The sequence below is a fragment of the Giraffa tippelskirchi genome, chromosome 8 (assembly GCF_054371585.1).
Source record: "Giraffa tippelskirchi isolate mGirTip1 chromosome 8, T2T-mGirTip1v1.2.pri, whole genome shotgun sequence".
Lineage (NCBI taxonomy): Eukaryota > Metazoa > Chordata > Mammalia > Artiodactyla > Giraffidae > Giraffa > Giraffa tippelskirchi.
In genome coordinates this window covers 77,541,828-77,568,062 of record NC_137282.1, presented here as the reverse complement: position 1 = coordinate 77,568,062, position 26,235 = coordinate 77,541,828, and the positions used below count along the sequence as shown (strand labels likewise).

The 26,235-nt window shown below is 49.6% G+C and overlaps 2 protein-coding genes across 23 annotated transcripts in view; both read right to left on the bottom strand.

Annotated features, from left to right (window-relative positions):
* The window catches only part of MCPH1 (microcephalin 1), a 232,568-nt gene that overhangs the window by 36,236 nt on the left and 170,097 nt on the right, over positions 1–26,235 (bottom strand). For 2 of the 22 annotated variants that reach the window (XM_081521360.1, XM_081521361.1), the window contains one exon: positions 17,815–18,404. The exons of the other annotated variants lie outside the window; for them this stretch is intronic. In XM_081521360.1, coding sequence (XP_081377486.1) covers positions 18,324–18,404 — 81 coding nt within the window. In that variant the 3' untranslated portion in view covers positions 17,815–18,323. Of the gene's footprint in view, positions 1–17,814; positions 18,405–26,235 lie in introns of those variants that run through there. 22 annotated transcript variants of the gene reach the window in all.
* LOC145517999 (ATP synthase F(1) complex subunit epsilon, mitochondrial) lies at positions 13,983–15,997 on the bottom strand. The gene has a single exon (XM_081521377.1). It carries the CDS (start codon positions 14,985–14,987, stop codon positions 14,832–14,834), a length of 156 nt encoding a protein of 51 aa, XP_081377503.1. The 5' UTR covers positions 14,988–15,997; the 3' UTR covers positions 13,983–14,831.

The following is a 26,235-nucleotide window of genomic DNA, read 5'->3' as shown; positions in this document are numbered from 1 at the left end:
ACTGGGGGTGGCCTCCTGACTACAGCATAATTGCATTTCAACAGAAGATGACCATGACTCCTAACGTAGGTCTGGTGTTTTCATGAAGCTTTTATTCAAAGCCATATTGTGGAATGAGATTTATAAAAATGACCTATTGTGAATTTTATTTTTAGGTCAGTTTATACTCCACTATTCATTTTGAGTCCACTTGAAAATCCACTACTGTGCATTTTCAGTTTTGGGTTCAGATGGATTACATTTGCTTTCTCAAAAGGTCCTCTCCGCCCCTTTGAGGGCTGCTAGATGTTTTATTTTATTCTATATAGAGGTAAGTGAAACAACTTTGTTGTCTGCAGGTTTCAAAAATTTATCTTTCCTTATGCTTACAATCGAGCTTCCCAGGTGGCTCCGTGGTAAAGGATCCGTCTGCCAACACAGAAGACTTGGGTTCAATCCCTGGGTTGGGAAGATCCCCTGGAGGAGGGCATGGCAACCCACTCCTGTATTCTTGCCTGGAGAATCCCAAAGACAGAGGAGCCTGGTGGGCTACAGCCCATGAGATTGCAAACAGTCAGATGTGACTGAGCAACTAAACAAAAACGAAAGACAGTGTGCTTTCAATCAGGCATATTCTGCAAAGTAAGAGGGCAAACAGCTGTCTCCAAAATCTTGTAGCGCTACTGGATTTAGCAATTTGTGGGCTCCCTACAGGCGCCACTGGACTTACCAAATGTTTAAAACCGTGTTTATACATTTTTTTCTATGAAAATAAAATTTACCAAACTGGTATTTTGTTTTTACAAAGCAAATTAACATTTTTTATTTTACGAAAAAAAGTTCCTAAAGCTTAAAAGTGAAGTGCAACTTCTCTGCATCTTTTGAATGAAGGCACCAGCCAGTGGCCATGGACCCTGTCCCTTCCCAGACTCGACCCAGAGGGCAGAGCGTCCCTTCAGAGGGCGGCACATGGTCCCGCCGCTCAGAGCACATGAAGCATGTCTCAGAAGACGCTGGTGGCTTGCAGCATCACGTCGGGGTTTCAGCACTGTTCACATTCATGATTTATCTGCTGCTGAGTCTTTGGTCAGAAATGCAGCCCTGGCCGTAACGTCTTCCTGATGATCCGCCCCGTGTGGCTTCTGGGAACAAGAGTCACAGCGAGGGCCAGGGACCCTCCTGCTCTTGGTTTCAGAACAATTATCCCTGAGCAAAACCAGTTCTCCTTCAATGGACGTGAAGCCCCAAAGGAGGAGGAGCCCAGGGCGGGGCAGGGAAGGGCAACCGACAAGCTCACAGCAAGGAAAGATCCCCCTTCAGCATGTCAGCAGCAGGAAAAGGGGATAAAAAATGTCCCAAATGTGACGACTGCTGTAGATTTTAGGAGCCCAGGAAGAATGGGGGGCCAGTCTCCAGGGTTCCTGCTGGTTCTCTGCTCACAGCCCGCACTGGGGTCAAGATCCCCGACTCCCGCACCCCTTTTGGGGCAGGTGTAGGCGTGAGAAGGAGCGGTCGGTTCTCAGGAAACAGCAGAAGGGGTGCAGTGGGAGTAACTTCAGGTCTCCAGGCTCAGTTCTCACCTGTGAAGAGGTGTGGTGGTGCTGGATAACGTCCGACTGCTCTTTCTGCCGGGATGTGTTTGATTCAACCGTTCCTTCTGATCGACTTCTTACCCTTATGTACTTAGCAACCCAATTTCCCCGCAGCTAATTTCAAAAGCTTCTATTGCACTTTATAATTCTCAAAAGCTTTGCCTGTATTACAAAAATATGCTGGGGAATTTAGACACTCACTGGAACATTCCATCATGTTATAAAAGCCACTTAAACAGTCTTGGAGGTTTATTAGGGAGTTGTTTTTTTTTTTCCTGCTTAAATTCATCATTTGGGTACTGGAGTCTCAACACAGACCAGATTTGAATGGTCCTGTTTCTAGTCCTCTTTCAAAGGCTTTGCTTTTGGCTGAAACATCACAGCATGGTGGGTGCACACGTCCACCGGCCACGGAAGAACTGTCCTGGGAAGGTGGCGACGTGGGAGCCACACAGTGCCTGCAGCGCTGAGAAGCCAGCCTGCAGCGGCAGGCGGTGAGGGCAGCTGAGCAAGGGGCTCCAGGGACCAGGCCCCTCCGGTCTCCAACTCAACCATTTCATTAATAACAAGACCACCAGCTAGTGGAGATCAAACACGAACACCTTACTAGGCCTGCTTTTCACTGTCGCAGAGAATCACCGCATGCGTAACAGTGACTTTGCAGACTCAGGAACGAGAGTGAGAGCGACAGTGTCAGAGCTGTGATCCCTCTATAACCTCGCACGGCTCCTTCCCATTCATCGGTGGGAAACCCAGCTCAGCCTTCCAAGTAATCCGTACCTGTGTAACTTACTCGAAGTGGGGAGATGTTCCCAACTCCCCACCCCTGCCACGCACCCCCTGCCAATGTCTCCAGCATCAGTGAAATCTTACAACGTAAACATCCTTGGCACGGGCCACACACTACCTTGGATTCACACGCATGAGGGAACCACCAGCAGTCTCATTTTCTGGCAATACGTATGTGCTTAACTTATTCTTCTGCCATCTATCAATCATCTGTCTGTCTATCTGTCTGTCTGTCTATCTGCCGTGCTTCGTGGCACGTGGAATCCTAGTTCCCCAAATAGGGATGGAACCCCACCCCTTGTAGTGGAAGTACGAAGCCTTAACCACTGGACTGCCAGGGAAGCTGCCAAAACGTTCCCATCTTAAACATACGTCATGTGATGATTTTGACAAATGCACACACCCACGTAACCACACCTCCAGCATCCCCCGTGTTGCCTGCACCCTCTGTGTTCAAGGCAGCCCCCAGCCCCGGACCACCATGGCCTGTCCCCGAAGTTCACATAAAGGGAAGGACATGCTGTGACTGCCTTCTCTGGCTCACTCAACGCGTCTGAAATTCAGCTCTGTTGCTTTGCTTTGGCCACCTGATGCGAACAGTTGACTCACTGGAAAAGACCCTGATGCTGGGAAAGATCGAAAGCAGAAGACAGTGACAGGATGAGATGACTGGACGGCATCATCGACTCAACGGACATGAGTCTGAGCAAACTCGAGGAGATAGTGAAGGACAGGGATGCCTGGCGTGCTGCAGTCCATGGGGTCAAAGGAAGTCGGACCCGACTGAGCGACTGAACAACAGCAGCCGTATTTATTGCTGTGCTACGGGATGAATATACCACAGTTCTCATCCACTCACCTGCTGATGGACATGTGGGTTTTTCCAGCTATTAGATATTACAAATAAGGCTGCTATGGACAGTTACAGATCTTTTCGTTGATGGAGGCTTTCCTTTCTCTCTGGTAAATACCTAGAAGTGGAATTCCTGGATCATTTGTGAGGTATACATTAAACTTTAGTAGGAGACTGCCAAACAATTCTCTATGGTGTTTGCGCTGTTTTATACTCCTGTCAGCAAACTGCGAGTTCCAGTTGCTCTGCGTCTTTGCCGGAAGTTAGCATTTTAGTTTTGGCGTTAATTTGACCATAGTGGGTGAGTGGCCGCAAGCTCGCTGTGATTTTATTTTGCATTTCCTAGATGACTAATAAAGTAAAGAATCTTCCTGCAATGTGGGAGACCTAGGTTCAGTCTTCGGGTTGGGAAGATCCCCTGGAGAAGAGAATGGCTGCTTATTGCAGTATTCTTGCCTGGAGAATTTCATGGACAGAAGAGCCTGGTGGGCTACAGTCCATGGGGTCACAAAGTGTCGGACGTGACTGAGCAACTAACACTTTCACAGATGACCAATAATGTTCAACATAACTCCTTTTGTGAGATTCTGTTCTTTACATCATGCCCTGGGTAGGGTTTAAGAATTCTTTATATATTCTGAATATAAATTCCTTGTCAAATGTATAATAAGTATTTCCTTCCTGTCTGGGGCTTGCCTTTTCATTTTCTTAATGGTGTCTTTCAAACATAACTTTCATTGCGATGAGGTTCAGTTTATCAATGGTTAGTGCTTGTGCCTGGGTCTGTGGCCTAAGAAATCTTTGCTCCGTGCCCCAAGGGTCATAAAGATTTTCTCCTACATTTTTTTCTAGAAGTGTTTTCAACCAGGATTTTCTCACAAGGTGTAAGGCATGGAACACTCACTAGAGACCAGACATGGAATGAGGAAGAGGAGGGAAAAACTAGGAAGAAAAAAAATGAGAGATTTGATGACAAAAGAGAGCAGGCCCTCTTGATAAGTATATATATTCACAGGATCATGAAAATAAGCACACTTCTATAGACCTCGAGGCTCACACAGATGTGTTCTCAAGGAGAACCAGACACTAGGGGCACCTGTCACTTTCTGATTTTTCTTCCGTAAAAAAAAAAAAAAATTAGAGTGGACTCCTTCCTGGGGAAACTGGGAGAACACAGGCTGCAGACTAAGACCATGCTGGGCTATGACACACGTGCTACACACACACACTAATACATATGTGTGTAACGCTTCTTTTCCTTTAAGACCATACTTGCTGGCCATATTTAATTTACGGCTTCTCTTAAACTAATCAAGATGGAATAAAATCCAGCAGCGCAAACAAACACCCCACGAGAGTGGCGAGAGGTCAGACGCAGGGGCAGAGGTGAAAAGAATGAACTAGCAGAGCCCGGGCCAGGAGGTGACTAAGAGGGAAGGAGATAAGATCTGTCTACACATACCTGAGGCTGTAAACAACGGGGTGACAAACCGGACCGGCCCACAACAAAGGCTGCCCAGGAATCCAGCAGGAAAGGAAGTGGATGAGGCAAGAAGCCTGCCCACGGGCATGCTGGCCCTCCCACTTCCGCACCCCCCCCCCACCATCCGCTGCAGGGCCGGCTCTTGCCCCTTGGCAGGGCCACCATCAGGTTCTACGACATGTGGAGGTCGGGATGCCTCCTGCCAGGGCTCTCAGATCCAGCTTCATCTGCCTTCACCCTGCTGCCCAGAAATCCTCACAATAATCAGAGAATGCGTCTCTCTCGGGCTCCAAATGACCTTGGTCATGACCTTGGTTTGGACTTCAGGCCTCGACCACGTGACCCCTAAAGACCTTCCCTCCTTCCCAACAAGCACGGTCCTGAATCTTTCTGCTCAAGGACACAGGCCTTTCAGACCTCGACCTGTAAGGTACCCACTGCTGTGTCACCCCCTTACAATCAGAGTCTGTTTTAACCCAGATACTGGCATCTTCAAAGTATGACGCAGGGGATTAAAAAAGAAAAAAAGAAAAAATGTGGAGCTTGCCCCAAGAAGCTCATAATCTAGCAGAAAAGATCTATATACACAATTTATTAAACTAAGTTACATGAATGATCCTTTTTATACTGTAGTATTTACACTGGTGGGCTTCTCTGGTGGCTCAGCAGTAAAGAATCCACCTGCCAATGCAAGGAGACCCAGGTTCGATATCTGGGTCGGGAAGATCCCCTGGACAAGGAAATGGCAACCCGCTCCAGCATTCTTGGCTGGGAAATCCCATGGACGGAGGAGCCTGGCCGGCTACAGTTCATGGGGTCACAAAGAGTCGGACATGACTGATCAACAACAACAATTTATACTGGTGATATGAACACAATGCTGTAAAACCATAACAAAAGGTGAAATTAATTTTTCCTGGAAAGTCTGGGGAATGCTTCCCAGAAAAGCTTGTCCCTAGGATAATTAGGAAAAGGATGTGTATGTGTGTGTGTGTGGGGGGGCGCCTGGCAGGGGACAGACGGACACACACAGCGGGGTTTCGGGCACTGTGGGTGGTCCTGTGCAGCTAGCTGGCATTTCAGGACAGTGGGAAGGTGGACTGAGAACAAGTTCTGGGCGAGGTCTTGAATGTCTCCTTACAGAGTTTGAACTTGATCTTGCAGGCAAAGGGAAGTCAAAAGGAATGTAAAAGCAGATGATAACATGATGAGGTCTGCGTTTCCCAAAGACACATCTCTGAGGCGAGCTGAAGGCAGTGGAAGTGGAGGGAAGAGCCACCTGGGAGATCCAGCTGGGGGGTCTGGGGCCCTGGAGGCGGGGGAAAGAGGACTCCAGGGTTTTGCTGTGTGTGGCTGCAGGGCTGGAGATGCTGATCCAGGGGCCTCTTGCCACCTCTTCAGGGCCGTTCTCTCTCTGCGTGGGTGCCTTCGGCGTTCCTGGACGGATGCTCCCGCTTTTAACCTGCCTCAAGGTTTGCGCATCAAACCGAGTTCACCAGGCACCAGGCTGCACTTTCTCCAGGTGCTGCGTCGGCTGGGCAGTGCGGCCTCTGAGTGAGGGTGTCTGCAGCTCTGAAAGCAACCAAACACGTCTGGGGGGCAGGGTGGGCTTCCAGACCTCCCCCTACTGCCTCACAACATTTCCAGGGCTACCTTCATCACTGACCGATCCAAAAATGACAAAAAGTAAACAACCGAAACCTCGTGTTTACACAAATGCATGCAGGTTCCTTTCTTTCATTTCATGGTAATACTGTTTTGTTCAGCGTTACTTAGTCAATGAAAAGGAAATCTAACTAGAAGAAATCTCTCATCACAGAGCCGTAAACTTTCTGCCTTGTCACATTTATAGTCTTGGGGGAGTCTCAAAGCAGGAGTGGGGCATCGCAAGCCCGCGAGGAGCCCCGTGGGGCAGGCTCAGGAGAAGAACTGCACCCCAAGTTTACGCGCACAATGCGGGGGTACCATAAATGTGCTGAAAGTGGCAGGCTTGCAGACTTCAAAAGCAGGTACCTCCTGGGCTAGAAAGTGAGCCACGGACCTTAACAGACACCTCACCAAAGATGGTCCACAGATGGCAGAGGGGCTTATTTGCGTATGTTCCACACGATATGTCATCAGAAAAACACGAACATTGCATGCTCGTTGCTCTTGTTCTTTAGTTGCGAAGTCGTGTCCAACTCTTCGTGACCCCATGGACTGGAGCCCGCCCCGGGCCCTCTGTCCATGGAATTCTGCAGGCATGAATACTGGGGTGGGCTGCCATTTCCTTCTCCAGGGGATTGAACCCCAGTCTCCTGCATTAGCAGACGGATTCTTTACCACTGAGCCACCAGGGAAGCCCGCTGCACGCCCACTGTAATGACCAAAATCCAGACACTGACCAACACCAAAAGTCGACGAGGTGTGGGGTGTGGGACCACAGGAACTCTCGTTCACTGCCGATGGGAACATGAAATGGTACAGCCGCTCTGAGAGACAGTTTGCTGGTTTCTTAGAAAACTAAACATATTCTTACTCTACAGTCCAGCAATCACACTCCTCAGTGTTGATCCAAAGGAAATGAAAAATTATGTCCACACAAAAACCTGCACATAAGTGCTTATAACACCTGTATTCATAATTGTTAAAACTTGCAAACAACCAATATCCTTCAGTAGTGAATGGCTAAATAAACTGGTGGTACGTCCAGACAGTGGTATATTATTCAGCACTAAAGATAAACGAACCATGAAAGACAAGGAAGACCCTTAAATGCATATTTCTGTGTGAAGGAAGGCAATTTGAAAAGATCAGAGTTTCCAGGGGTTGGTAGAGGAATGAACAGGGGGAAAAACAGGATTTTTAGGGCAGTGAAACTCTTCCATATGACACTGTAATGATGGATACATGTCATTATACATTTGTCCAAACGCACAGGATGGACAACACCAAGAGTGAACCGGAATGTGAACGATGCCTGCGGGTGATGAGATGCGTCTATGTAGTTTCATCAGTTGTAACAAAGATACTATCTGGGGGGCTGTTGATAACTGGGGAGGCTGTGTGAGTGTAGGGTCTGGGGGTATATTGGAAACCTCTGTACCTTCCTCTCAATTTTGCTTTGAACCTAAAATTGCTCTTTTTTTAAGTCTTAGTTTACAAAGAGACAGGCACTGCTGCTTCTGGAAAGAGCAGGACTTGGTTAGCACCTGCCCCTTTTCAAAATTCCTGAACAGTGTGTGCCTGCATTTATCTGGGGCGTCTCTGAATGGACAGCACATCTGTAACTGTGCTGTAGCAGAGGGTGGACACCCAGGCCACACAAGTCAAAGGGGCCCTGGAGCTTGCTGGCTGGGACTCTGGCTCCCAGGCACTCTCTGGGGACCCCGCCCTGGAAGCAGCATCTGGCTTGTTAGTGAACCAGTGAGTTTTCACAAAGCTGAGCTCTTGCCAGGGTTTTGCATGCTGCAGCTTTTGCATGTTTTAAAGCACCAGTCCAGCCTGGTCTTTCAGAAAAAGTGGGACATAGTGGGTAAGGAGAGGGTGGGACGAATTAAGAGAGCAGCACTGAAACATATACACTACCATACGTAAAACAGCCGGCCAGTGGGAATTTGCTTTAAGACTCAGGGAGCTCAACTTGGCCTCAGTGACAACCCAGAGGGGTGGGGTGGGGTGGGGTGGGAGGTGAGAGGGAGGCTAAGAGGGAGGAGACATACTATACCTGTGGCTGATTCATGCTGATGTATGGCAGAAAGCAACACAACACTGTAAAGCAACCATTCTCCAATTTAAAAAAAATAATGAATGAGCAAGAAAAAAAAATGATGGGAAATTAAACTTGAAGATTTCTGACTCAATATGAACTCAGTTCAAGTCACGTCTGTAAGTTTTTAACACTGGGAAGCAAAGTGTTTCTAGTTTCTGCTGTGAAATGCTTACTTTATTAAACAACAGCAAATAGAACAGGGATCCACAAAGCTTTCATTTGTATTAACCTCAAATCCATTCCTCTGACCGATGACTGCTTTTGAAATAGCAACAGAATTGAGGTAAATGCTTGTTTCCCTTTGTCTTTCCTTATTTTGCACATAGGTAGCTACCCAAACTGCATATATACGTATGTAAAAGGAGAGAATTGCCCACTTTATTTAAACTTGATAGCAGATATTTTAAAAAATGTACATAACTTCTCACTGAATCTCTATGCAATTTCCTATACCCATCCACTCCCACTGCTGAAAAAAAAAACAAAAACCCACCAAAATGAAGATAAAAAAGTAAATCCAGGGGAAAACTACCAGGAGACTATTTCCAACAACAGATGACTCAACGAGCACCTGAGAATTTGTTGTACTTGTGTGTGCCGAGGTTCTGAACTTCCTGTTTCAATAAAATACCAAACAAGTTGTGTTTCCTTTACAAATAAGCTATTACATCAAGCCCTGTTCCTATAATTTCGGGTTTTTGTCTCCATTCCAACATTTTCTTTGGCAAATGTAGAAACATTCTAATTAAAGTGGAGAGGAAAACAAGCATCATTCATCACGGTAAGAATAACGCACAAAGGCACATCCTCGCTTTCTCATTCTTTCGCGAAGCTATGCTCCACTTTAAACAGTGTGGGGACTGGCGTCATGCAGTCCCTGAACCATCCCAGGTAATGACCCAGTCACTGGAGGAGAGAATTCCAAAGGTATCAATAATTCCTGTCACAAGCTTCGCATTCTCTTAAAAATATCCTTCCGGCCCAAAGAGGAAGGCATTCCTTTAGGTCATCACGTAACAACATCAAGGTTTCTTTTTAAGATTCTGAGATTAGAGGAGGCCTTTCTATTTATAACCATGCAAGCCTGAGTTGAAAGGAATCTTTTCACTTCCCAGGACTGTTTAAATGCTCACGTTTATGAGAACTTTCAAAAGCCATGTATTTGTTTGAGAAGTACCATCTAAATAGGTGTAAGGCTTCTTAAAATGCACGGTTGAGTCACAAGCAATCAGGACCTTCTCCCTGCTCCTTCCCAGTTAAGCAGGGGGTGTGTGTTAATACCTTTGCACACATGTGTGCCTGCATGCACGACGTACCATACGCAATTGAGACTCGTTTTCTTGTACTTTGCATGCTTAGTCGCTCGGTGGAGTCCAGCTCTTTGCCACCCTATGGACTACAGCCCGCCAGGCTTGTCTGTCCATGAGATTCTCCAGGCAAGGATACTGGAATGGGTTGCCATTTCCTCCTTCAGGGGATCTTCCCAACCCAGGGATCGAACCTGGGTCTCCTGAATTGCGGGTGGATTCTTTATCACCTGAGCCACTGGGGAAGCTCTTCTTTTACTTTAAAAGCATTGTATTTTGGCAAGTCAAGATCGGAACTACACAGGGGAAAGCTACAGTGTGAGTGCAGGAGAAACTCTGGAAAGTTCGAGGCCATTCCAGTCCCAGTGTTGCCAACACTTTCAGATTCCAGCTCGCTGTTCTTCAGTTACAACGGGCGAGAGAGCACCCACCTGCTCACTCGGCACACGCTCTGCACCCTCCTTCCTGGGGGTGCACCGAGGCAGCGGCATACGAGACAGGGTCCCTCCGCCTGCACCCGCAGAGCCGCTGCTAAACACGGTGCAGATGGGAGCGGTCTGCCGGAGACCCTGGAGACCAGGCGGCCTGGGGTCGCCAGCATGGCTCACCGTCCACGAATCTTCCTGAGCCTCAAGGAAGCCTGCTCTGCCCTGAGGTGGTGAGAACGCCGCCCCTGCAGGCAGTCGGGGGGTGGGGTGGGGACTGCCCTCTAGGCCTCCCCTTTCTTTGCTTGGACACGCAAGGGACTAGGGGCCTCGGGGGCCTGGGTGAGGGCGTTCACTCCTGACTCTGGAGAGATTGGGGCGGGGTTGGGCTGTCTTCCAGATCGGAGCTTCTGCTTATGAGCTCTGCCCCAGCCTCTGCTCCCTTCCTGAGCGCTGCCCCCGGAGAGGTGGATGTTACAGGCTCACCAACCCCGACCCTCTGCTCCCTGGGAACCCGCCGGCTCTCCCCTCCAGAGCCTTCGAGGAGCTCCTCTTCCCTGTCCCTCTGCAAGCTCTGTGCCTGGGAGACATTCTCCTTGTGGGGTCTTCGGGGCAAGTACAGGCATACCAACCCAGGCCTCCTGCATGGCAGGCAGCATTTTTTACCAACTGAGCTACAAGGGAAGCCCATACCTCGTGACACCTAACTCCAAAGATCACCGTAAAAAATAGAGTAAAAATTTGAAATATGGTGAGAAGTACCAAAATGTGGCACGGAGACGCAAAGTGAGCCAGCTGAAGGTGGCCACCAACCTTTTGTGTATAGGCAAGGCAGCGTGCGTTGCTGTGCGCACACGCTGAGCTCGAGCTGCTGGAAGAGGAGGCAGTGAGGCTGTCTGTCCAGCCTCGGCGGACCTGCACTTGCTGCGTGGGAGACTTGACGCAAAGCGTGGGGACAGAAAGGCCAAAAGCCCGGGACTTGCCTTCAGAAGCCCGCCTTCCTGCTGAAGGGCCGGACACACGTGGGGTGAGCCCCCCGGGGCTCTCACGCTGCCTCCCAGCGTGGGTTCCTCACGGGCCCGTCCCCGGTCACAGCTGTTTCCAAGCCCGGACGTCCTTGTCTGTGGTGGGAGGGGGGCCAGCCAGCCTGGGTGCGGAGTTGCCCCCCTCGACGGACAGGAGCCTTTGCCACCTTTCTGGTTTCCCACCCGTGAGCTCAAGGCAAGGGCGCTCTGCGGGGCGGGCTGAGCCACAGCCCTGCTCCGTCCATCCTCCGAGTGAGGAAGCTCAACCCCGAGGTGATGAAGGGCTCGAGGAGGGATGGGCCAGACGGAGACCGGGCTGAGACCTGGGCCCGGCAAACTGTCAAGGACCACAGGCCTCCTCTGCATTCAGACGAAAAGCGTGTCACTCGTGGCTTCCTGCCTTCAGTGGCAAACAGCAGAAGTGGCGCGCAGGACTGCACGCTGACAGTAGGTGAGACTGTCTGGAAGGACACGAAAAAGGCTTTCTTGGTTAAAAAAAGTAGGGGGGTAGGAAAAAAGAGACTTTCCTATCTGACCACTTTCAAAGTTGATTAGCTATGAGCAGGGGCTGTTTCTTGGTAGGAGTTCCGCGGAGGGGCCCCGAGTGAGTCCTGACGCAGGGTCCACGGGGTCTGTCTCAGGCTGGACTGCGGTGAGGACGGCGGGGTTCTGAGCCTACAGCTCCCGTCACAGGCTCGTGTTCCGGGTAAGATGCACTCCTGTGCTGTCACCCGGTTCTCGGCGCTCTGCCGATTTGCTTCAGCGAATTTTTCTTAAAGACAGACCGTCCTTTACAATAAACCCTCTCCAGGATCCTGCCCGAGGAACATCCGACTGGGCCTGCCGGAGTGCGCAGCGGGAAGGCTGTGGGGCAGGCCTGGCGCGGGCCCCCCAGCGTCACCCGGCTCCCCTCGCAGCCCACCGAGCTCAGTGCGGCCTGCCGGCACCCCCGGGGGGAACCTGGGCCCGGGGGAGCAGGTGCTGAGGCTGGTGGGGCCCTCACCTCCTCCTCTGCAGAGCTTGTCTGCCTGTGGGAGCCACGTGTGCAGGAGGAGGAGGCAAGACACAGAGTTCAGTCTTAGCAGAGAAAAATCTCTGCAGGGAAAAGATTGTCTCTGCTTAGGAATCCCTCACCAGCAATCCCACAGCACCGCACAGCTCTGTAACATACACAGAGAGCCTGCTCCATGCCTGGGTTCATAAAGCTGCCCAAGCTCTCCTCTTGGTCTGAGCAAAGACAGAAATCCTCAGTGAAAGAGTGTCTGAATCGCAGCCTCGAGGCAGCAGCTTGAGAAAAATAAAGCACGCGCACACACACACATACACATACACACAAGACAAAAGAAAGACAAGGCCCAGATCACTTTAAAAATAAGGAAGTACAGCCTGAACGTTAGAGTGACTTTGATTTAAAAAGCGTTAAGAAACTATTGCAGGGAAACTGTTCTGTGTTTGAATGAAAAGCAAATGAGAGGATAGCAAACCTTTACACCCATGGTCTGGAGCCCAAGTGGGGAGGGGTTTCTCAGCAGGTGTCCACACAGTCACTTTATGATGGTCACGGCAACGAGGGCGGTGGCGGTGGGGTCTGAGGCCGCCCCCACTGCCCGGGGAGGGTCAGGGGCCTGTGGGCAGCCTCGGCTTCCTCCTCCATGAAGCACAGCCCCACCGATGCCGCCTCACAGAACTACCGCAGGGCGTGGCTCGGGGGTGGACGGGGTGAACTGGAAACTCCACACTGCTCCCTGGGGACTTCCTGGGTGCCCAGTGGCTAGGTCTTGGCTTGGGGCTTTAACTGCCCAGAGCCTGGGTTCAGTCCCTGGTCGGGGAACTACGATCCCAGAAGCTGAATGGTGTAGCCAAACAAAACATCAAGCAAAAGGAAAAACTGCCCTTCAAAGCTTATGTTTCTAAGATGTGTAATTTTTAAACCTTTTCCCCTCAACAGCTATTTGCTCATTCAGCCTTTCACAGAAGACGGTGGTGAGAGACGCTTTTAGTGCCTTTACGAGACCGAGGCCTGCTCGCTGGAATGTCACGGCTGACACCAGACCCTCTCCTCAGGCCCCTCGCTTCGCTCCGGCGTGTCTCCGTGAGAAGTTATTGCTTGTGACAATGTCTCCACACAGATTGGCACCGGACGTGCCACACGAGGAAAACTGGTTTCAGAGCCGCATTCCAGATTAAGCCCCTTGTCAGTCTGAACCCAGAAACCAGTTTAGTCTCCAGTGGCCCGGGGCCAAGTGGATTCGAGTTTGAGAAGGGGCCAACTCCTCCTCTCCCCACCCAGGATGCGTGGTCACCGCTTTGTCTTCGGGGGCCCTGGCTTAAGAAACATTCCAGAAAGCACAGACCGAATGTTCCTCACCTTCCCCCGCCTGAGAGGACGGCAGGCTGACGCACCCTGAAGGGAACGTCATTCCCCTTTCCTCCCTCCACCACTGTCCTGCTTGCTTTACGTGTTACTCTCATTTCTGTGTATGATGATGACACACTTGGAATTTTAAGTCTTTCACTTGCTGTCATAACACGTTCCCACACTACTGAAAACCCTTGCAGAAATAGCTTTTCGAACTCTGCAAAATTTACAGTCATTCTTCTGGTACTGATCGGTTGTTCTTCACTGCCTGACATTTTGCTGTCCTAAAGAACTTTCTGATGCAAAAAATTTTAAAATGAGGGTAACATTTGGAAATATAGTGGAACAAGATAATTCATGGGGACCACGTGTGTCTTTTTTATGCATGTCTTTCAGGTATTTTAAAGAAAAAATAATTATGAATGGAAACTTCTGCTGATTTATTTTCATTTCAGTAAGCATAGACATGGAGAATTATCCAAGATATACTGCTGTATCATCACATCCTGGTTTTTTGACAAATAAGACATAAAAGCATTCAAATGCTGCATTCTGACTTAAGAGTCAATAAATCCTTGATACTTGACACATAGTTTGTTTAGTTACAACAAATGCCACAGCAGCATTTGAGAAATCGGAGGAAAGCTGGGTTGGTTCCAACTGGCCGGGTTTTCATCTGTTCTGATCGCGTCCACCTTAGCAGAGCATCACCACCAGGAGACAGGCACAGTGCTCGGCACACAGTAGGTACTCACAGGAAGCTTCCTTTCCTTTCCCTCCCCCACAAACGCCTCTTCCTGAAAACAGGACTTTGTTGTTTAGGATTTCATCATTTCCAGATGCCTGCTCTTCAAATGACACCCCAAGCAGGACACAGTGATGTCACAAAGCCTGGAATGTCTGGTGGGAAACCAGCAGTAGGTGAGCTCACTGGATACTAAGATCCTGTTTTCAAGTCAATATCCTTAGTGATAAAATATGAGGAAAGGAGAGGAAGCATAGCATATAAATAAGTGTTCCCACTCACCATCCCAGCCTCAATTTACACCAAAAGAGAGGTGCATAAAATGAAGTGTCAGTGTTTTTTTTTGTTGTTTTTTTTTTTTTTTTAGAGTGAATGTACTTTAATTTACTGGCATTGTCAATCTATGAACAAGACAGGTATTATTTATTTTTTTTCCATGAAGGGAGGTGGTTTCCAATCTGCTATAATATGTGCCCACAGCTTCACCTTGAACATGCAGCATTCAGGCTGTACTCAGGGTATATTATTCCTTTTTCACTTTCACAATTTTTATGTTGCTGCCAGCAGTCTTCATGGCGTTTGCTTTGAATTCGGTCTTCAGTGCATCTCTGACTGCTTTTGCACAGATCTGGGAGTATCGGATGTAGCTGAGTCCAGCCTGTCGCCAGTACGCCACCATGATGTCGCGGGAAGGGCCGCGTCGGGCCGAATCGCGAAGACCAGTCAATGTCGGCACAGCGCGCGGCCCGGCTGCCGGAAGGCAAGTGTCAGTGTTTTAAGAAGAAAAAAACCCAATCCTTAATAAGAGAAAAAGCATCATTCAATCTATTTCTGTGTCACTGACATTGCTCTAATGTCGGTCTTATAGAACAAACTTGCCTTCCCGAGACTTTGGCAGGAAGGGAGAGATCTGGGGAAGATTCTTGAAAACCTGTCTAGGTAGTTGGAAGACTTTGATACTCCAGTGTTCACACACTGACTGTTTCAGAAAAATCCACTTGAAAAGCAGAAGTTCGTTTCCAGCGGTCGCCCCTCCATTCTTCCACTGCTGTAACTTCTGCCCCTTCAGCCTTTTGATCACTGTCTCCAATGCCCTATAAGCCAATTACAAGCCATGTGACATCTCCCCCTAGAGTCTCTTCCACTAGATCTGGGATTGCAGCCCACCGAGCAGGATGGTGCAGGTGGGCGGTGCTCGGCTCTGGACTGAAAACAGCTGGGGGAGACGGGCAGAAAGAGCACTTGTGAGCCCAGGTCCTGGCCGAGACTCACCAGTGTCCTGGCAAGGCCAGTAACCGGAAGTGTCTCAAGCATGTGGACCAATGGTTGACTCTGCTCTGCGTCCGCCTGGGGGACAGTGAGAATCCAGCTGACTCGGGGTGTTTCAATTGCCCCAAGCAATCCAGTGCTGGCCCAAACCGATGGGTTCCCCCGTCAAACGACGGATCTCTCCTGTCATTCCCGCGTACCCCATCCTGGGGGTGTCCCCCTGCCCCGGGGGTGTCCTGCTCTCAGGAAGCTGACCAGACCACTCCTTCCAACCACAAAGCCTGTCTTCCCAGGGATGGTCCCATGAAAGCAGCTTTCTTTTCAGAGTTTTCCTTTTTTTTAAACTGGTTTTTCCTTTCCTTTCTTTCTTTTTTAAAGTTTAACTGAATTCACTTCTTGCTCCAATAAAGGTCGGCGCCTTTCACAGACAGCTTCGTGTTTGGCCCACACCTCCTCCTGGCTCCCAAGGACACGGTACTTGTTCTGCAGCCACGGCCGCCTCCCGTGGAGGTGGAGGTGAGGGGCCCGTGTGCCTCCCTGGCTGGAGATCGGTCTGCTCAGCACCAGCCCCGAGCCGGGTCAGCACTCCCACCCCCCACTGCCGTGGACACACCTCTCCCTCCGTCCCTTCCCATCCTCTGTCGGCAAAGTGGAAATTCTTCTTTCACCTCTGTTTTCCCAGAATGGCCAGACTTTGAGGAGCTTGAGACAGAACGGTCCAGAGATGCCCCAGATGGCAGGAAACCTGGACTCTGGGCGCCTCTGTCCCTGGGAGGCCTTTGTCAGGTGGGCCGGACACCCATCCGTCACAGGACGCGCACCTGCTCAGACTTGGCACAAATGACATCGTCAGCTTAGGTGACCGAGAGACGCGCCCCTCCGCGTGCTTCTGGGGATGGTGAATTCACAGCCCTCTGACTTGAGTGCGTCTGGGATCTCCGGACAGGTCTCCACAAGCATTCGCTTCTTTCTCATGACCAAAGCTCCCTTACATTCTTACATTCAAGTAGAAATGCATTCTTACAGAGAAGCCCTGGGCTCAGCCTTATCTCTGTGGACTTTTTAAGACCACAATAAACCACCCAAGACCCAAGACTGCTATCCCTCTGCAAAATTACCAAGAGATATGCAACCATACACAGATGTATGCCAAAAGCTGTAATCAGATTCCCAACAATCAAAAACTGGAAGCGGCTCAAAAGCCTGCCAATCAGCAAGTGGGAAACAAACAGCGTTCTGGATCCTGGGTCCAGCGGTTGCCACACGAGAGTGAGGCTGCCAGGGGTCATCGGGCGAGGCCCTGGAAACGGCGGACCGGATAGTATGGAAGTCAAAGCTCGATAAAGCGGGCAGATGAGCCATCACGAGCGGAAACAAACAGCCTACAAAATCTAAACCAGAGGAGACCCTGCAATAGCAGGGCTGGAGCCCCGAAAGCTGGAGCCCCTGGGGCCGAGGCGGTCAGCTTGGAGGGCCCGGCATCCACAGACCCAGAGAGTCCTGTGCCCCTTCAAACAGCTTCATAAGAGAAAGGGCATCGTGCAGTCTTCTGGGCTCTGTACTCAGACCCCCAGAGACGCTCCAGCCTGCTCACACCACACCCCCACGCGTTGCCACAACCCAAACCAGGGGGAAACTGCATGGGCGTCCGGGCTCCCGGCTGATGGAAAGTGCTGGGTGCGGGTCAGGGGCATCGCTAGTCCCTGGTGCCCCCTCCCAGAGCCCTCACTCTGTGGGTGTTTCCTGCAGATGGGGGTCGTCACGAGGGGCTTCAGGCCAGGAGGCCCGGGTCACGGGAGGCTGGGGGACCAAGAAAGTGCGCTACGGCAGGTGGAGCCGGCTAAAGGGCTCGGAGGCATGGTTTCCAATCCCCCATCCCCCAGCCCATCCGACGGCGTGGCTGGATGAGTGTCCCACGCCTGCTCATGCACTCTCCATGGCCCCCCAGCCCTCACCCTCCCTTTCCAGAGCATCCCTGTGCCCAGGTCCGTCCTGGGGAGCTCATGGTGTCTGCGTCTACACCGAACTTCTCCTCCTGCTTCCTTTATTCTGCTTTCTCTCCCAGAACACACAAAAAATTACACGCATATTTCCAATCCCAATGACTGGAGTAGAGCAGACGCTCAGTAACTTTGCTCAGAAACTGAAGATTTTATATATATACATATATATTTTTTTTCATTTGCCCTGCAACCTCCTGGCATAACTGGTCATAAAGAATAAAACAGAGACCAAGGTTTTCAGTCACTGGGCTTCACTTTATAAAGAGGAGAAAACAGCAGTGACATGCAATTTCCCTCTTTTTATACAGAGGAGGGACATGTAAGTGTGTGGAGGAACTCATGCTGAGTGACACTTAAGGTCACAAATACATTTCAATAAAAGAAGAAAAAAGCACAGTGTTCTCTTGTTCTGCGACACTGAGAAAGGCGACCCTGAGGTGGAGGGGAGGGAAAGTGTCCACGGACTTCAGGGTAGGGCCTTGCGATGACGGGCTTACCTGCCGGAAGCAACATGAGCTGGAAACGTGGATGGACAGAGGGCCCACGACACCCCCCGTCAGAGGAGCTGGGGTCCGTGGAGCGCGCAGCTCCAGCTGCGGGGACCACAGTCAGATCCGACCTCCCCGCAGGCTCACCCAAACGCTCTCACTGAAACAGGAGACTCACGGGCCGCCGCAGGCCACCCTGCAGGGGTGGGCACAACCCGCTGTCACTCACGCTGTGTCCACCCTGAGTCTGAGTGGTTAAACCCACATCTCCTTCCCCCGTGGAGTCCCGGGCAGGCAGAAGACCCTCCTTGGTGTCGCCCATAAGTCATTCATTTGCTACAGGAAAAATGCAGAACACAAGAGATGTTGTGTACTGGTCCGAAAAGACTAGAAAAAATAGTCTCACCCCCACAACTCCTGAAAACTGAATTGCTGGAGGGCAGCTTATATTTATAAAATATGAGTCTCTGGTGCTGCCAAGAGTGCTGGAAATGGGGTGGGGTGAGGAGGGGTTATCTACTGATTCATGCAGCCTATTCATCAAATTTGCCAATTAGACTCAACAGGAAGCTTTCGATATTTTATTTGGGCTTTTAGACTCTGAGATTGTCTCCGTTTTGCTACTTGTTCATCCAGAGAGGGATAACAATGTAACTAGGGGATGCAGTTTGATCCAACTTGTTTAGCGGAAGGCCGGTGTTTGCTGGCAAGTGGTTGCCCCAAATAGCGCCATCTCGTCAGAATACGCCTGTATTTGGAAAATGCTAGCAGGACAGGGCCATTTGTACCGTAAAGTCACTGTAAACTGCTTCAAGCGTTGTCAAACTTTGGAAGAGATTAAGTGAAGCCGGAGCCAACACTGAGAAATGCTTTGTAAGATAACCTTTAAAAAAATTTCCTCCCCCAGTCATAATGGGCTGGAAGGAACTGCATCCTAGCAATAAGTTTGTGGTAGATTTGGATGTATCAGTACATGCAGGCACAAAGGCCTGGGATAAGCAGAGATTAAAATAAAAAAGCATTAGTTGGGTAAGAGCTCTTTTAACAACAATCTCCATCTGCTATGTCTCCTTTTAAATCAATTGAGATATTTTTGTGGGCGACTTTGTTTGCACTAACTTCTAACTTTTTATGGTTCACTAAACCCTGGATTGTGATAGGAATACAAACATTTAGGAAGAGGAGGAATTGACATCTCAGATGAACCTGAGAGTTCCTTCCTCCTGGAGGTTTCAAACCTGTAGTATTGTTTTTAAAGGGAGCATTGATTCTGAATTCCATTTGTAATTTTAACGACAAATTCAACATACAGATCTGAGGGTTTCAATTACAGGCAAGCCTGGGAACTGGCAAGAGTTTCTGAAAAGTGACCGAGGCAGGAAGGCTAGGAGGGTTTGAAGGTGATCAGAGACACTGTACAGACTGCACATCTTCCAGGAAAACCAGTGCATCTGCTGGACTGGTGAGAATTTCCAAGTCTAAGTAAGTTCATACGGCGAACCTGCAGAGACAGCCAGCGAAACAAAGTGCATCCACCTCACAGTGGTTAAAACTCAACATTTACGGCAACAGAAGGTACATATGAGGGACTTCCCTGGTGGTCCAAGAGTTAAGAATCTACCTGCCAATGCAGGGGACACACGTTCGATCCCCAGTCCAGGAAGATTCTACACTCTGGGGGTGAGTCAACTACTGTAGCCCACCAGGCTCCTCTGTTCATGGGATTTCCCAGGCAAGATTACTGGAGTGGGTTGTCATTTCCTTCTCCAGGGGATCTTCCCGACCCAGGGATTGAACCTGTGGCTCTTTCATTGGAAGGTGGATTCTTTACCACTGAGCCACCAGGAGAGCCCTTGACTCTATTAGCTATGTGAAAACAAAGACCCCACAGAATACAGGAATAAACACAAAGGTACTAAAAAATGTTAGAATCTTTGTTTTGGAAGGTAAATTACAAATCTGAAAAGCTGCTTTCAAGATTTTAAAAGCAATTTGAATAAAATAATTAAGTCTAAGGGATTCTAGCTCACACAGCATCTGATAGTCTAGTTGGAACAAATTTAGTTGATAAATTTTGTGTTCTGCTATTACTTATCACAAAATGACATTTGAGTTGGTGCTTTAACATGGTTTTAATTTTAATTTCACAACATTTTGAGAATAGTATTCTCTGGAAGTGTTTCTGGTGAAAGCTAACGGGAAGGAGAACAGTCTTCAAAAGAGAAGACACTTCTCTGCCAAAGGAGCAGGAATGAATTTTCTACGTGTCAGTGAGTCTTGGGGCCCCACGACCCTGGACACTGCCCCCTGCAGAGGGAGGGCGTCTGCATGCCTGTGTTGTCTCCTCTGATCATCCTGTTTATTACTCTGTCATGTACAGAAGTAACTAAACTAGGTCCAAAAAAAGAACCAGGTGACTTGTACCTGGTCAGAAAATAAAGAATCAGCCTATACTGCAGGAGACCTGGGTTCGATCTCTGGGTCAGCAAGATGCCCTGGAAGAGGAAATGACAACCTACTCCAGTAGCTTTGCCTGGAGAATCTCAGACAGAGGAGCCTGGTAGGTACAGTCCATGGGCGTCCCAAAGGTTGGACACAACTGAGCGACTAACATACACAGAGAAGGCGATCATACCTGAAACTAATACAACATTGTTAATCAACTATAGTTCAATATAAAATAAATTAAAAAAAAAAGAAAAGAAGAAGATGGCCCTGCATGGAGCAACCAAGTCAAGGACTGTGATTAATCTAGCTCAGTGTTCGAGGGTTAAGTGAGTGAATGCCACCCAGACTGGTTCTTTACTTTGGAGTCAGACTTGGGTTTGAATTGAGCTCTGCAAGTTCACCGTACTTCACTAAGCTTTGGCTTCCTCAGCTGTAAAACGGGGCTGCCGACCTTGGGGAGTTATTGGAGGACTGACAGAGAGATGGTGGAAGTACAGTGGCCGGTGAACAAACACAGGAACAGCATCTACGCAACACTTCGTTACATGCGATGCATCATTCCAAGTGCTTTACACACTCAGAAAAGCCACCACTGCCACCTGTGTTCCCCAGCACGCTGACACGGGACGTGATGCTGGGGTGTCTGCACGCCCTCCCCTCCACCCCCCGAGGTCCTGGTCCCAGCCACCACTCAGCCCAGGGCTGGAGGCTACCCCAAGGCAAGTGCAGTGACATCAGAGCCAAGGCCGATCAGCTTAAGTTCCAGCGTAATTTACAATTTCTCCAGAACTGTGGAAAATTGGGTACTAAACATTCAAACCACACGCAGTGAGTTTCTTCACAGACCTCCTCTCTTAGAAGACCGTCTGGCAAGAACTGTCAGGAGACGCCGCTTTGCTTTCATGTTTGTTACAAGCTGATGCCCAAACAGAAAACCGAGGGAAGGGCAGGGAGTGGCCGTGTCTCCCCCTAAACTGTGCTCTTCTGGGCTCTACTCGTGTGTCCTGTGCCGCTGCGCTGCCTGGCCCACAGCTACAAACAGCACAGGGGCACTAGATTTCAGGACAGCAACGAGGTACTAGCAGCAGCTGCATCATCCATTTAAAAATTAATGCAGTTACTGACTGCAAGAGAGTAACTATATTTATTAAGACACTCGCAGCACAGATGCGTCACACGCACAGCTGTCTACAGGAGCAGGGATGCGAAGACTGAGTTCACACAACACCGGGTGGCATCGTGGCCTCTGGGGAAGTCACTTGCCTTCCGGCATCTGTTTTCTGTCTGTAAACGGGGGTTCTCTCTGAGTCCCTCTCGAATGCTGAGATCCTTTGGGTTTAACATGATAAAGGCACGAGCTGAAATAAGAGAGTGCTTGCACTGGACACTAGTTAATGTTTGAATTATAGTGCACCTAATGAAGTGCAGTGTTGGCGGGCGTCACATCATTTCAGGACAGGGGGACCTTTGTGGTCGGTTGGCGTCTGAGCGCCTGTGTTTGCTGGGACAGACCCTGCCTCGTGGGTCTCTGTGGGACGCTGGGCTGCCTGCCCACCACGGAGTCTAGAAATGCCAGAGCCTCACCTTCCCAGCTCACTCAGCTGCTAGAGCTCAGGTAACCCTTCTGAAGACCCACCCACCCAGGGACTGGAACCCGAAACCAGTGACCCGGAGAAGCAGGGATGGGGCGATGCTCTCAGCGGAGGAAGAGCTGGTGGAACCAGGGGTGCTGGCTGCAGACCTGTGGCTCCTGCTCGGGCAACGGGGAAGGGACGCCTCCCCAGGCTGGTCTTGGTGGGTGCTGACTGCGGCTTCAGCCACCCAGCCTCATTATTACTGATACATTTTCAGAACTACCCAATATCTTTCCCAAAGATACTCCATTTTTATATAAATCACAAAGCATTGGTTTCCCTCACCTGTAACCAAGAACCCTTTCTGTAACTGCTGGTGACATCTGCTTTGAGGACATAAAGAGCTGTTGGGTGCCCTTTGCTTATTTGTCTTATTTTGCTAAAACCATCTCATTACTCTCAGTCAAGATAATATGCAAACCACTTGGCATTAAGCCTTCCATTAAGAGGTGAATTTCATGCTCACAATAACAATGAAAGTATGAAAAAGTGTCCAGAATCTGCCTGTTAATTACACACACAGCACTTTTCACAAGAGGAACATTTTACTGACTGATGGGCGTGACTTGGTGAGAGGCTGACGGTTCAGCTCCCCTCGTGTGAGGACAGAGCATTTCCGATGCCTCGAGTCTGCCCCCGGGTCTCAGGGGATGAGTCAGGACATCAGTCACATCCATCCCGGTGATCTCTCTCTGGTAACTAGGTGGGGAACAGACAGAGGGAGGGCTCTCACCTACAGCCCAGGCATGGTGCCTCGCATTTGCTGACGTCCCTGAATTCTCCAGGGCACCCTGCTGCTTATTCCCGTGGAACAGAGGCGGAGGGTGGGGGCTGCAGGTGGGTAAGGCCGAGATGGAAGGGGGTTGGAGGCGGTGAGAGAGGTCCTCCCAGGCAGCCTTGGAGGCAGCTCCACCTAGGGCAGGTCCCAGAGTCGAGGCCTCCCTGGCCCCCTAGACCCTGCAGCACCAGCCTGGTGTGAAACAGCTCTGGCCTGTCACCCACCTCCCACGCTGGCTCTGTGAGGCCTGGCCCTCTGCTCGGATTTCTGCTTAAAACCTCCGGACTCGGCCCTGTGAAGGGGCTCCAGGGATAATCAAGTCTATGGGCCAGAGAAGGCAAACCCCACTCCCAACACCTAACCTAACTCACACAAGCTAGGAATAGAATTTGAACCGTACAAGGCATCATCTGCCTTTTCTGTTAACCTGCCTGGCTTTCCCTGAGAACCCACACATCTGCTCAGGCTCTGAAATGAGCCCCAGTTGGTCACCAAGAACCTTTCAGATGGGTCTGTTTACCCTGAACTCTCTCCTTTCTGTGGATGATGGAGCTTTTGAAATTGTTGGCGTCCCCGAGTTACAGATGTCCAAAGTATGCATCTTGCGTGCAGAGCTTTGGCTGCTGACTGAATTACATTTAATCCTAATTTCATTCTCTCCCAGCTATACTGGCATTTTGGCAGTAATGAAATAGCCTATTCTGGAAAAGAAGGGGAAAGGCTCCAATTAAATAGTGAGATTAAAATTATGTTTATAAAATGATCAAGAAGTATTTTTCATGTTCAATCATTAAAACACTTATTAAAAAAAAAAGAACACCAAAAACCAAAAAACAGGCCTAGAAAAGCTGGAAAACAGCTCTTATGTTCTGAAAACAGGAAAATTGTAAGCCCTAAACACACACATTATGGAGAGGGGTTTCCCAAAGTTTCAGACTTCGGGCTGTATTGTTTTCTCACTTTTCTTTTTGCCAACTCAAATGCTGTTTAGAGCTGATACTGGAGAGCGAACAGCTGCAGGTTCTGGCTGAGTATTTTCCTAGAAACACCACTCGGGGAAAGAATTTCCACCCGTTTCCCTCTCCCATGAGACTTCACAGTGGCTCAAGCTTATTCTCCTCCAAGACCATAGCCCCAGAGTTGACCAGGACAGTGCAGCACCTGAGAAGCGGTGCCAGGGTGGGTGGTGAAAGCAGGGGCCCCTTCTTGTTTTTTTTGGTTGCACTGACTGGGTCTTGGTTGCTGTGCAAGGGCTTTCTCTACTTGCCATGAGCAGGGGCCACTCCTCGTTGCAGGGGGCAGGCTTCTCTTGCTGCAGAGCAGGGGCTCTAGGGCGTGTGGGCTTCAGTAGTTGGGGTGCATTGGCTTAGCTGCACTGCGGCATGTGGGATCTTCTTGGACCAGGGATCGAACCTGTGTCCCCTGCACCGGCAGGCGGATTCTTATCCACTGAGCCACCAGGGAAGTCCCATAGGAGCCACTTCTGATGTACCCAGAGGGCAAGTGAGGGTCTCCTAAACATGGCAGGAAAACCCTCACGTCCAGTTCAGAAACAGGAGATATTCTGCTGCCTGACAGGGGTTCTCATGCAAAGGAGACCTTGGTCTCCATGACACCCAACTTTGAGCTGGTTTGACTTTTTTAGAGCTACTTTGACAGTAGGTGGAAGTCATAGATTCTGGATTCATTAGGCTCCAGATCACTTAGCTCCCATGAAGGAAATGGATAAGACTCATCTCAAGCCCTTTCTATACTATAAGATTATTTAGAATTCTTTAATTTGCATTTTTTTTTTTACAAGGTCCAATACTTTGGCCACCTGATGTGAAGAGCTGACTCACTGGAAAAGACTCTGATGTTGGGAAAGATTGAGGGCAGGAGGAGAAGGGGATGACAGAGGACGAGATGGTTGGATGGCATCATTGACTCAATGGACATGAGTTTGAGCAAGCTCAGGGAGTTGGTAATGGACAGGGAGGCCTGGTGTGCTGCAGTGCATGGGGTCGCAAAAAGTTGGACACAGATTAGCGACTGGATAACAACAAAGTATAGTCTTTCACACACGCTGAATTGAATAAAAGGGAAAACAATGAAAACCGATAGGACTGATAATATTATTATGTTTTTAGTCACCTACTAAACAGTTATTCTTGGAGAAGGGCATGGCAACCCACTCCAGTATTCTTGCCCAGAGAATCCCCATGGACAGAGGAGCCTGGTGGGCTACAGTCCATGGGGTAGCAAAGAGTTGGACATGACTGAGCGACTAACACGACACTAAGCAGCTGTTGAAAAGAAGCTCTAGATACGTTTTGAGCCAGGGCAGCAAGGTAAGCATTTATTGTTTCAAAGATTATCCTGAAGGACAACACTTTCTTGTAGATGTAAGTTCAAGTGTGTTTATTAGACACTCAGTCATGTTCTGTGTATTCAGAGTCTGTGGGTGTGCCTACTGGCGCTGGTTTATTCTGTATCAGTGGCTGTGCGTTTGATAATTTAATTCAATTTGGAACTGTTTACCTACATTTCAGATTTTGGTGTGTGCGTGCTCAGTCATGTCCAATTCTTTGCGACCCATGGACTGTAGCTTGCCAAGCTCCTCTGTCCGTGGGATTTCCCAGGCAAGAATACTGGAGTGGATTGCCATTTCCTCCTCCAGAGGATCTTCTTGACCCAGGGATCGAACCTGCGTCTCCTGCGTCTTCTGCATTGGGGGGCTCTCTTGCTCTGAGCTACCTGGCTTCATTCAGATGCAACAGGCTCCAGAGAAAATGAGGAGATAGGAGAGAGGCCCGCTTAAAAAACTCCAGCAGGACCTTCAGACTGAAGAACAGAAGCCTGGACTTTCTTGCTGGTCCAGTGACTAAGAATCTGCCTTGCAATGCAGGGGACACCGATTTGATCCCTGGTCTGGGAAGATTCCACCTGTTGTGGGGCAACTAAGCCCATGAGCCATAGCTACTGAGCCCGAGCTCTGGAGCCTGTGCTCCACAGCAAGAGAAGTCACCATAGTGAGAAATCTGCTCACTGTAATTCTAACTGCAAAAGCCTATGCAGCAATGAAGACAGAACACAGCCAAAAAAAAAAAAAAAACCCTAAAGAACAGAAGCTTGCAAATACGGCAGCTACGGCACAAACACCGCAGAGAGTCTGAGGAAAAGGCAACTGACTACTTAGAAAAGACCAAGCCCAGGACTTGCAACAACCGGCCAGCCCCTGGGCCACCTCCATACAGTAGGAGGGCAGTATGAACGGGAGATTCTCGCAACTGGTCCAGGGTGGGATCTGCTGGCAGGACCCTTGGCT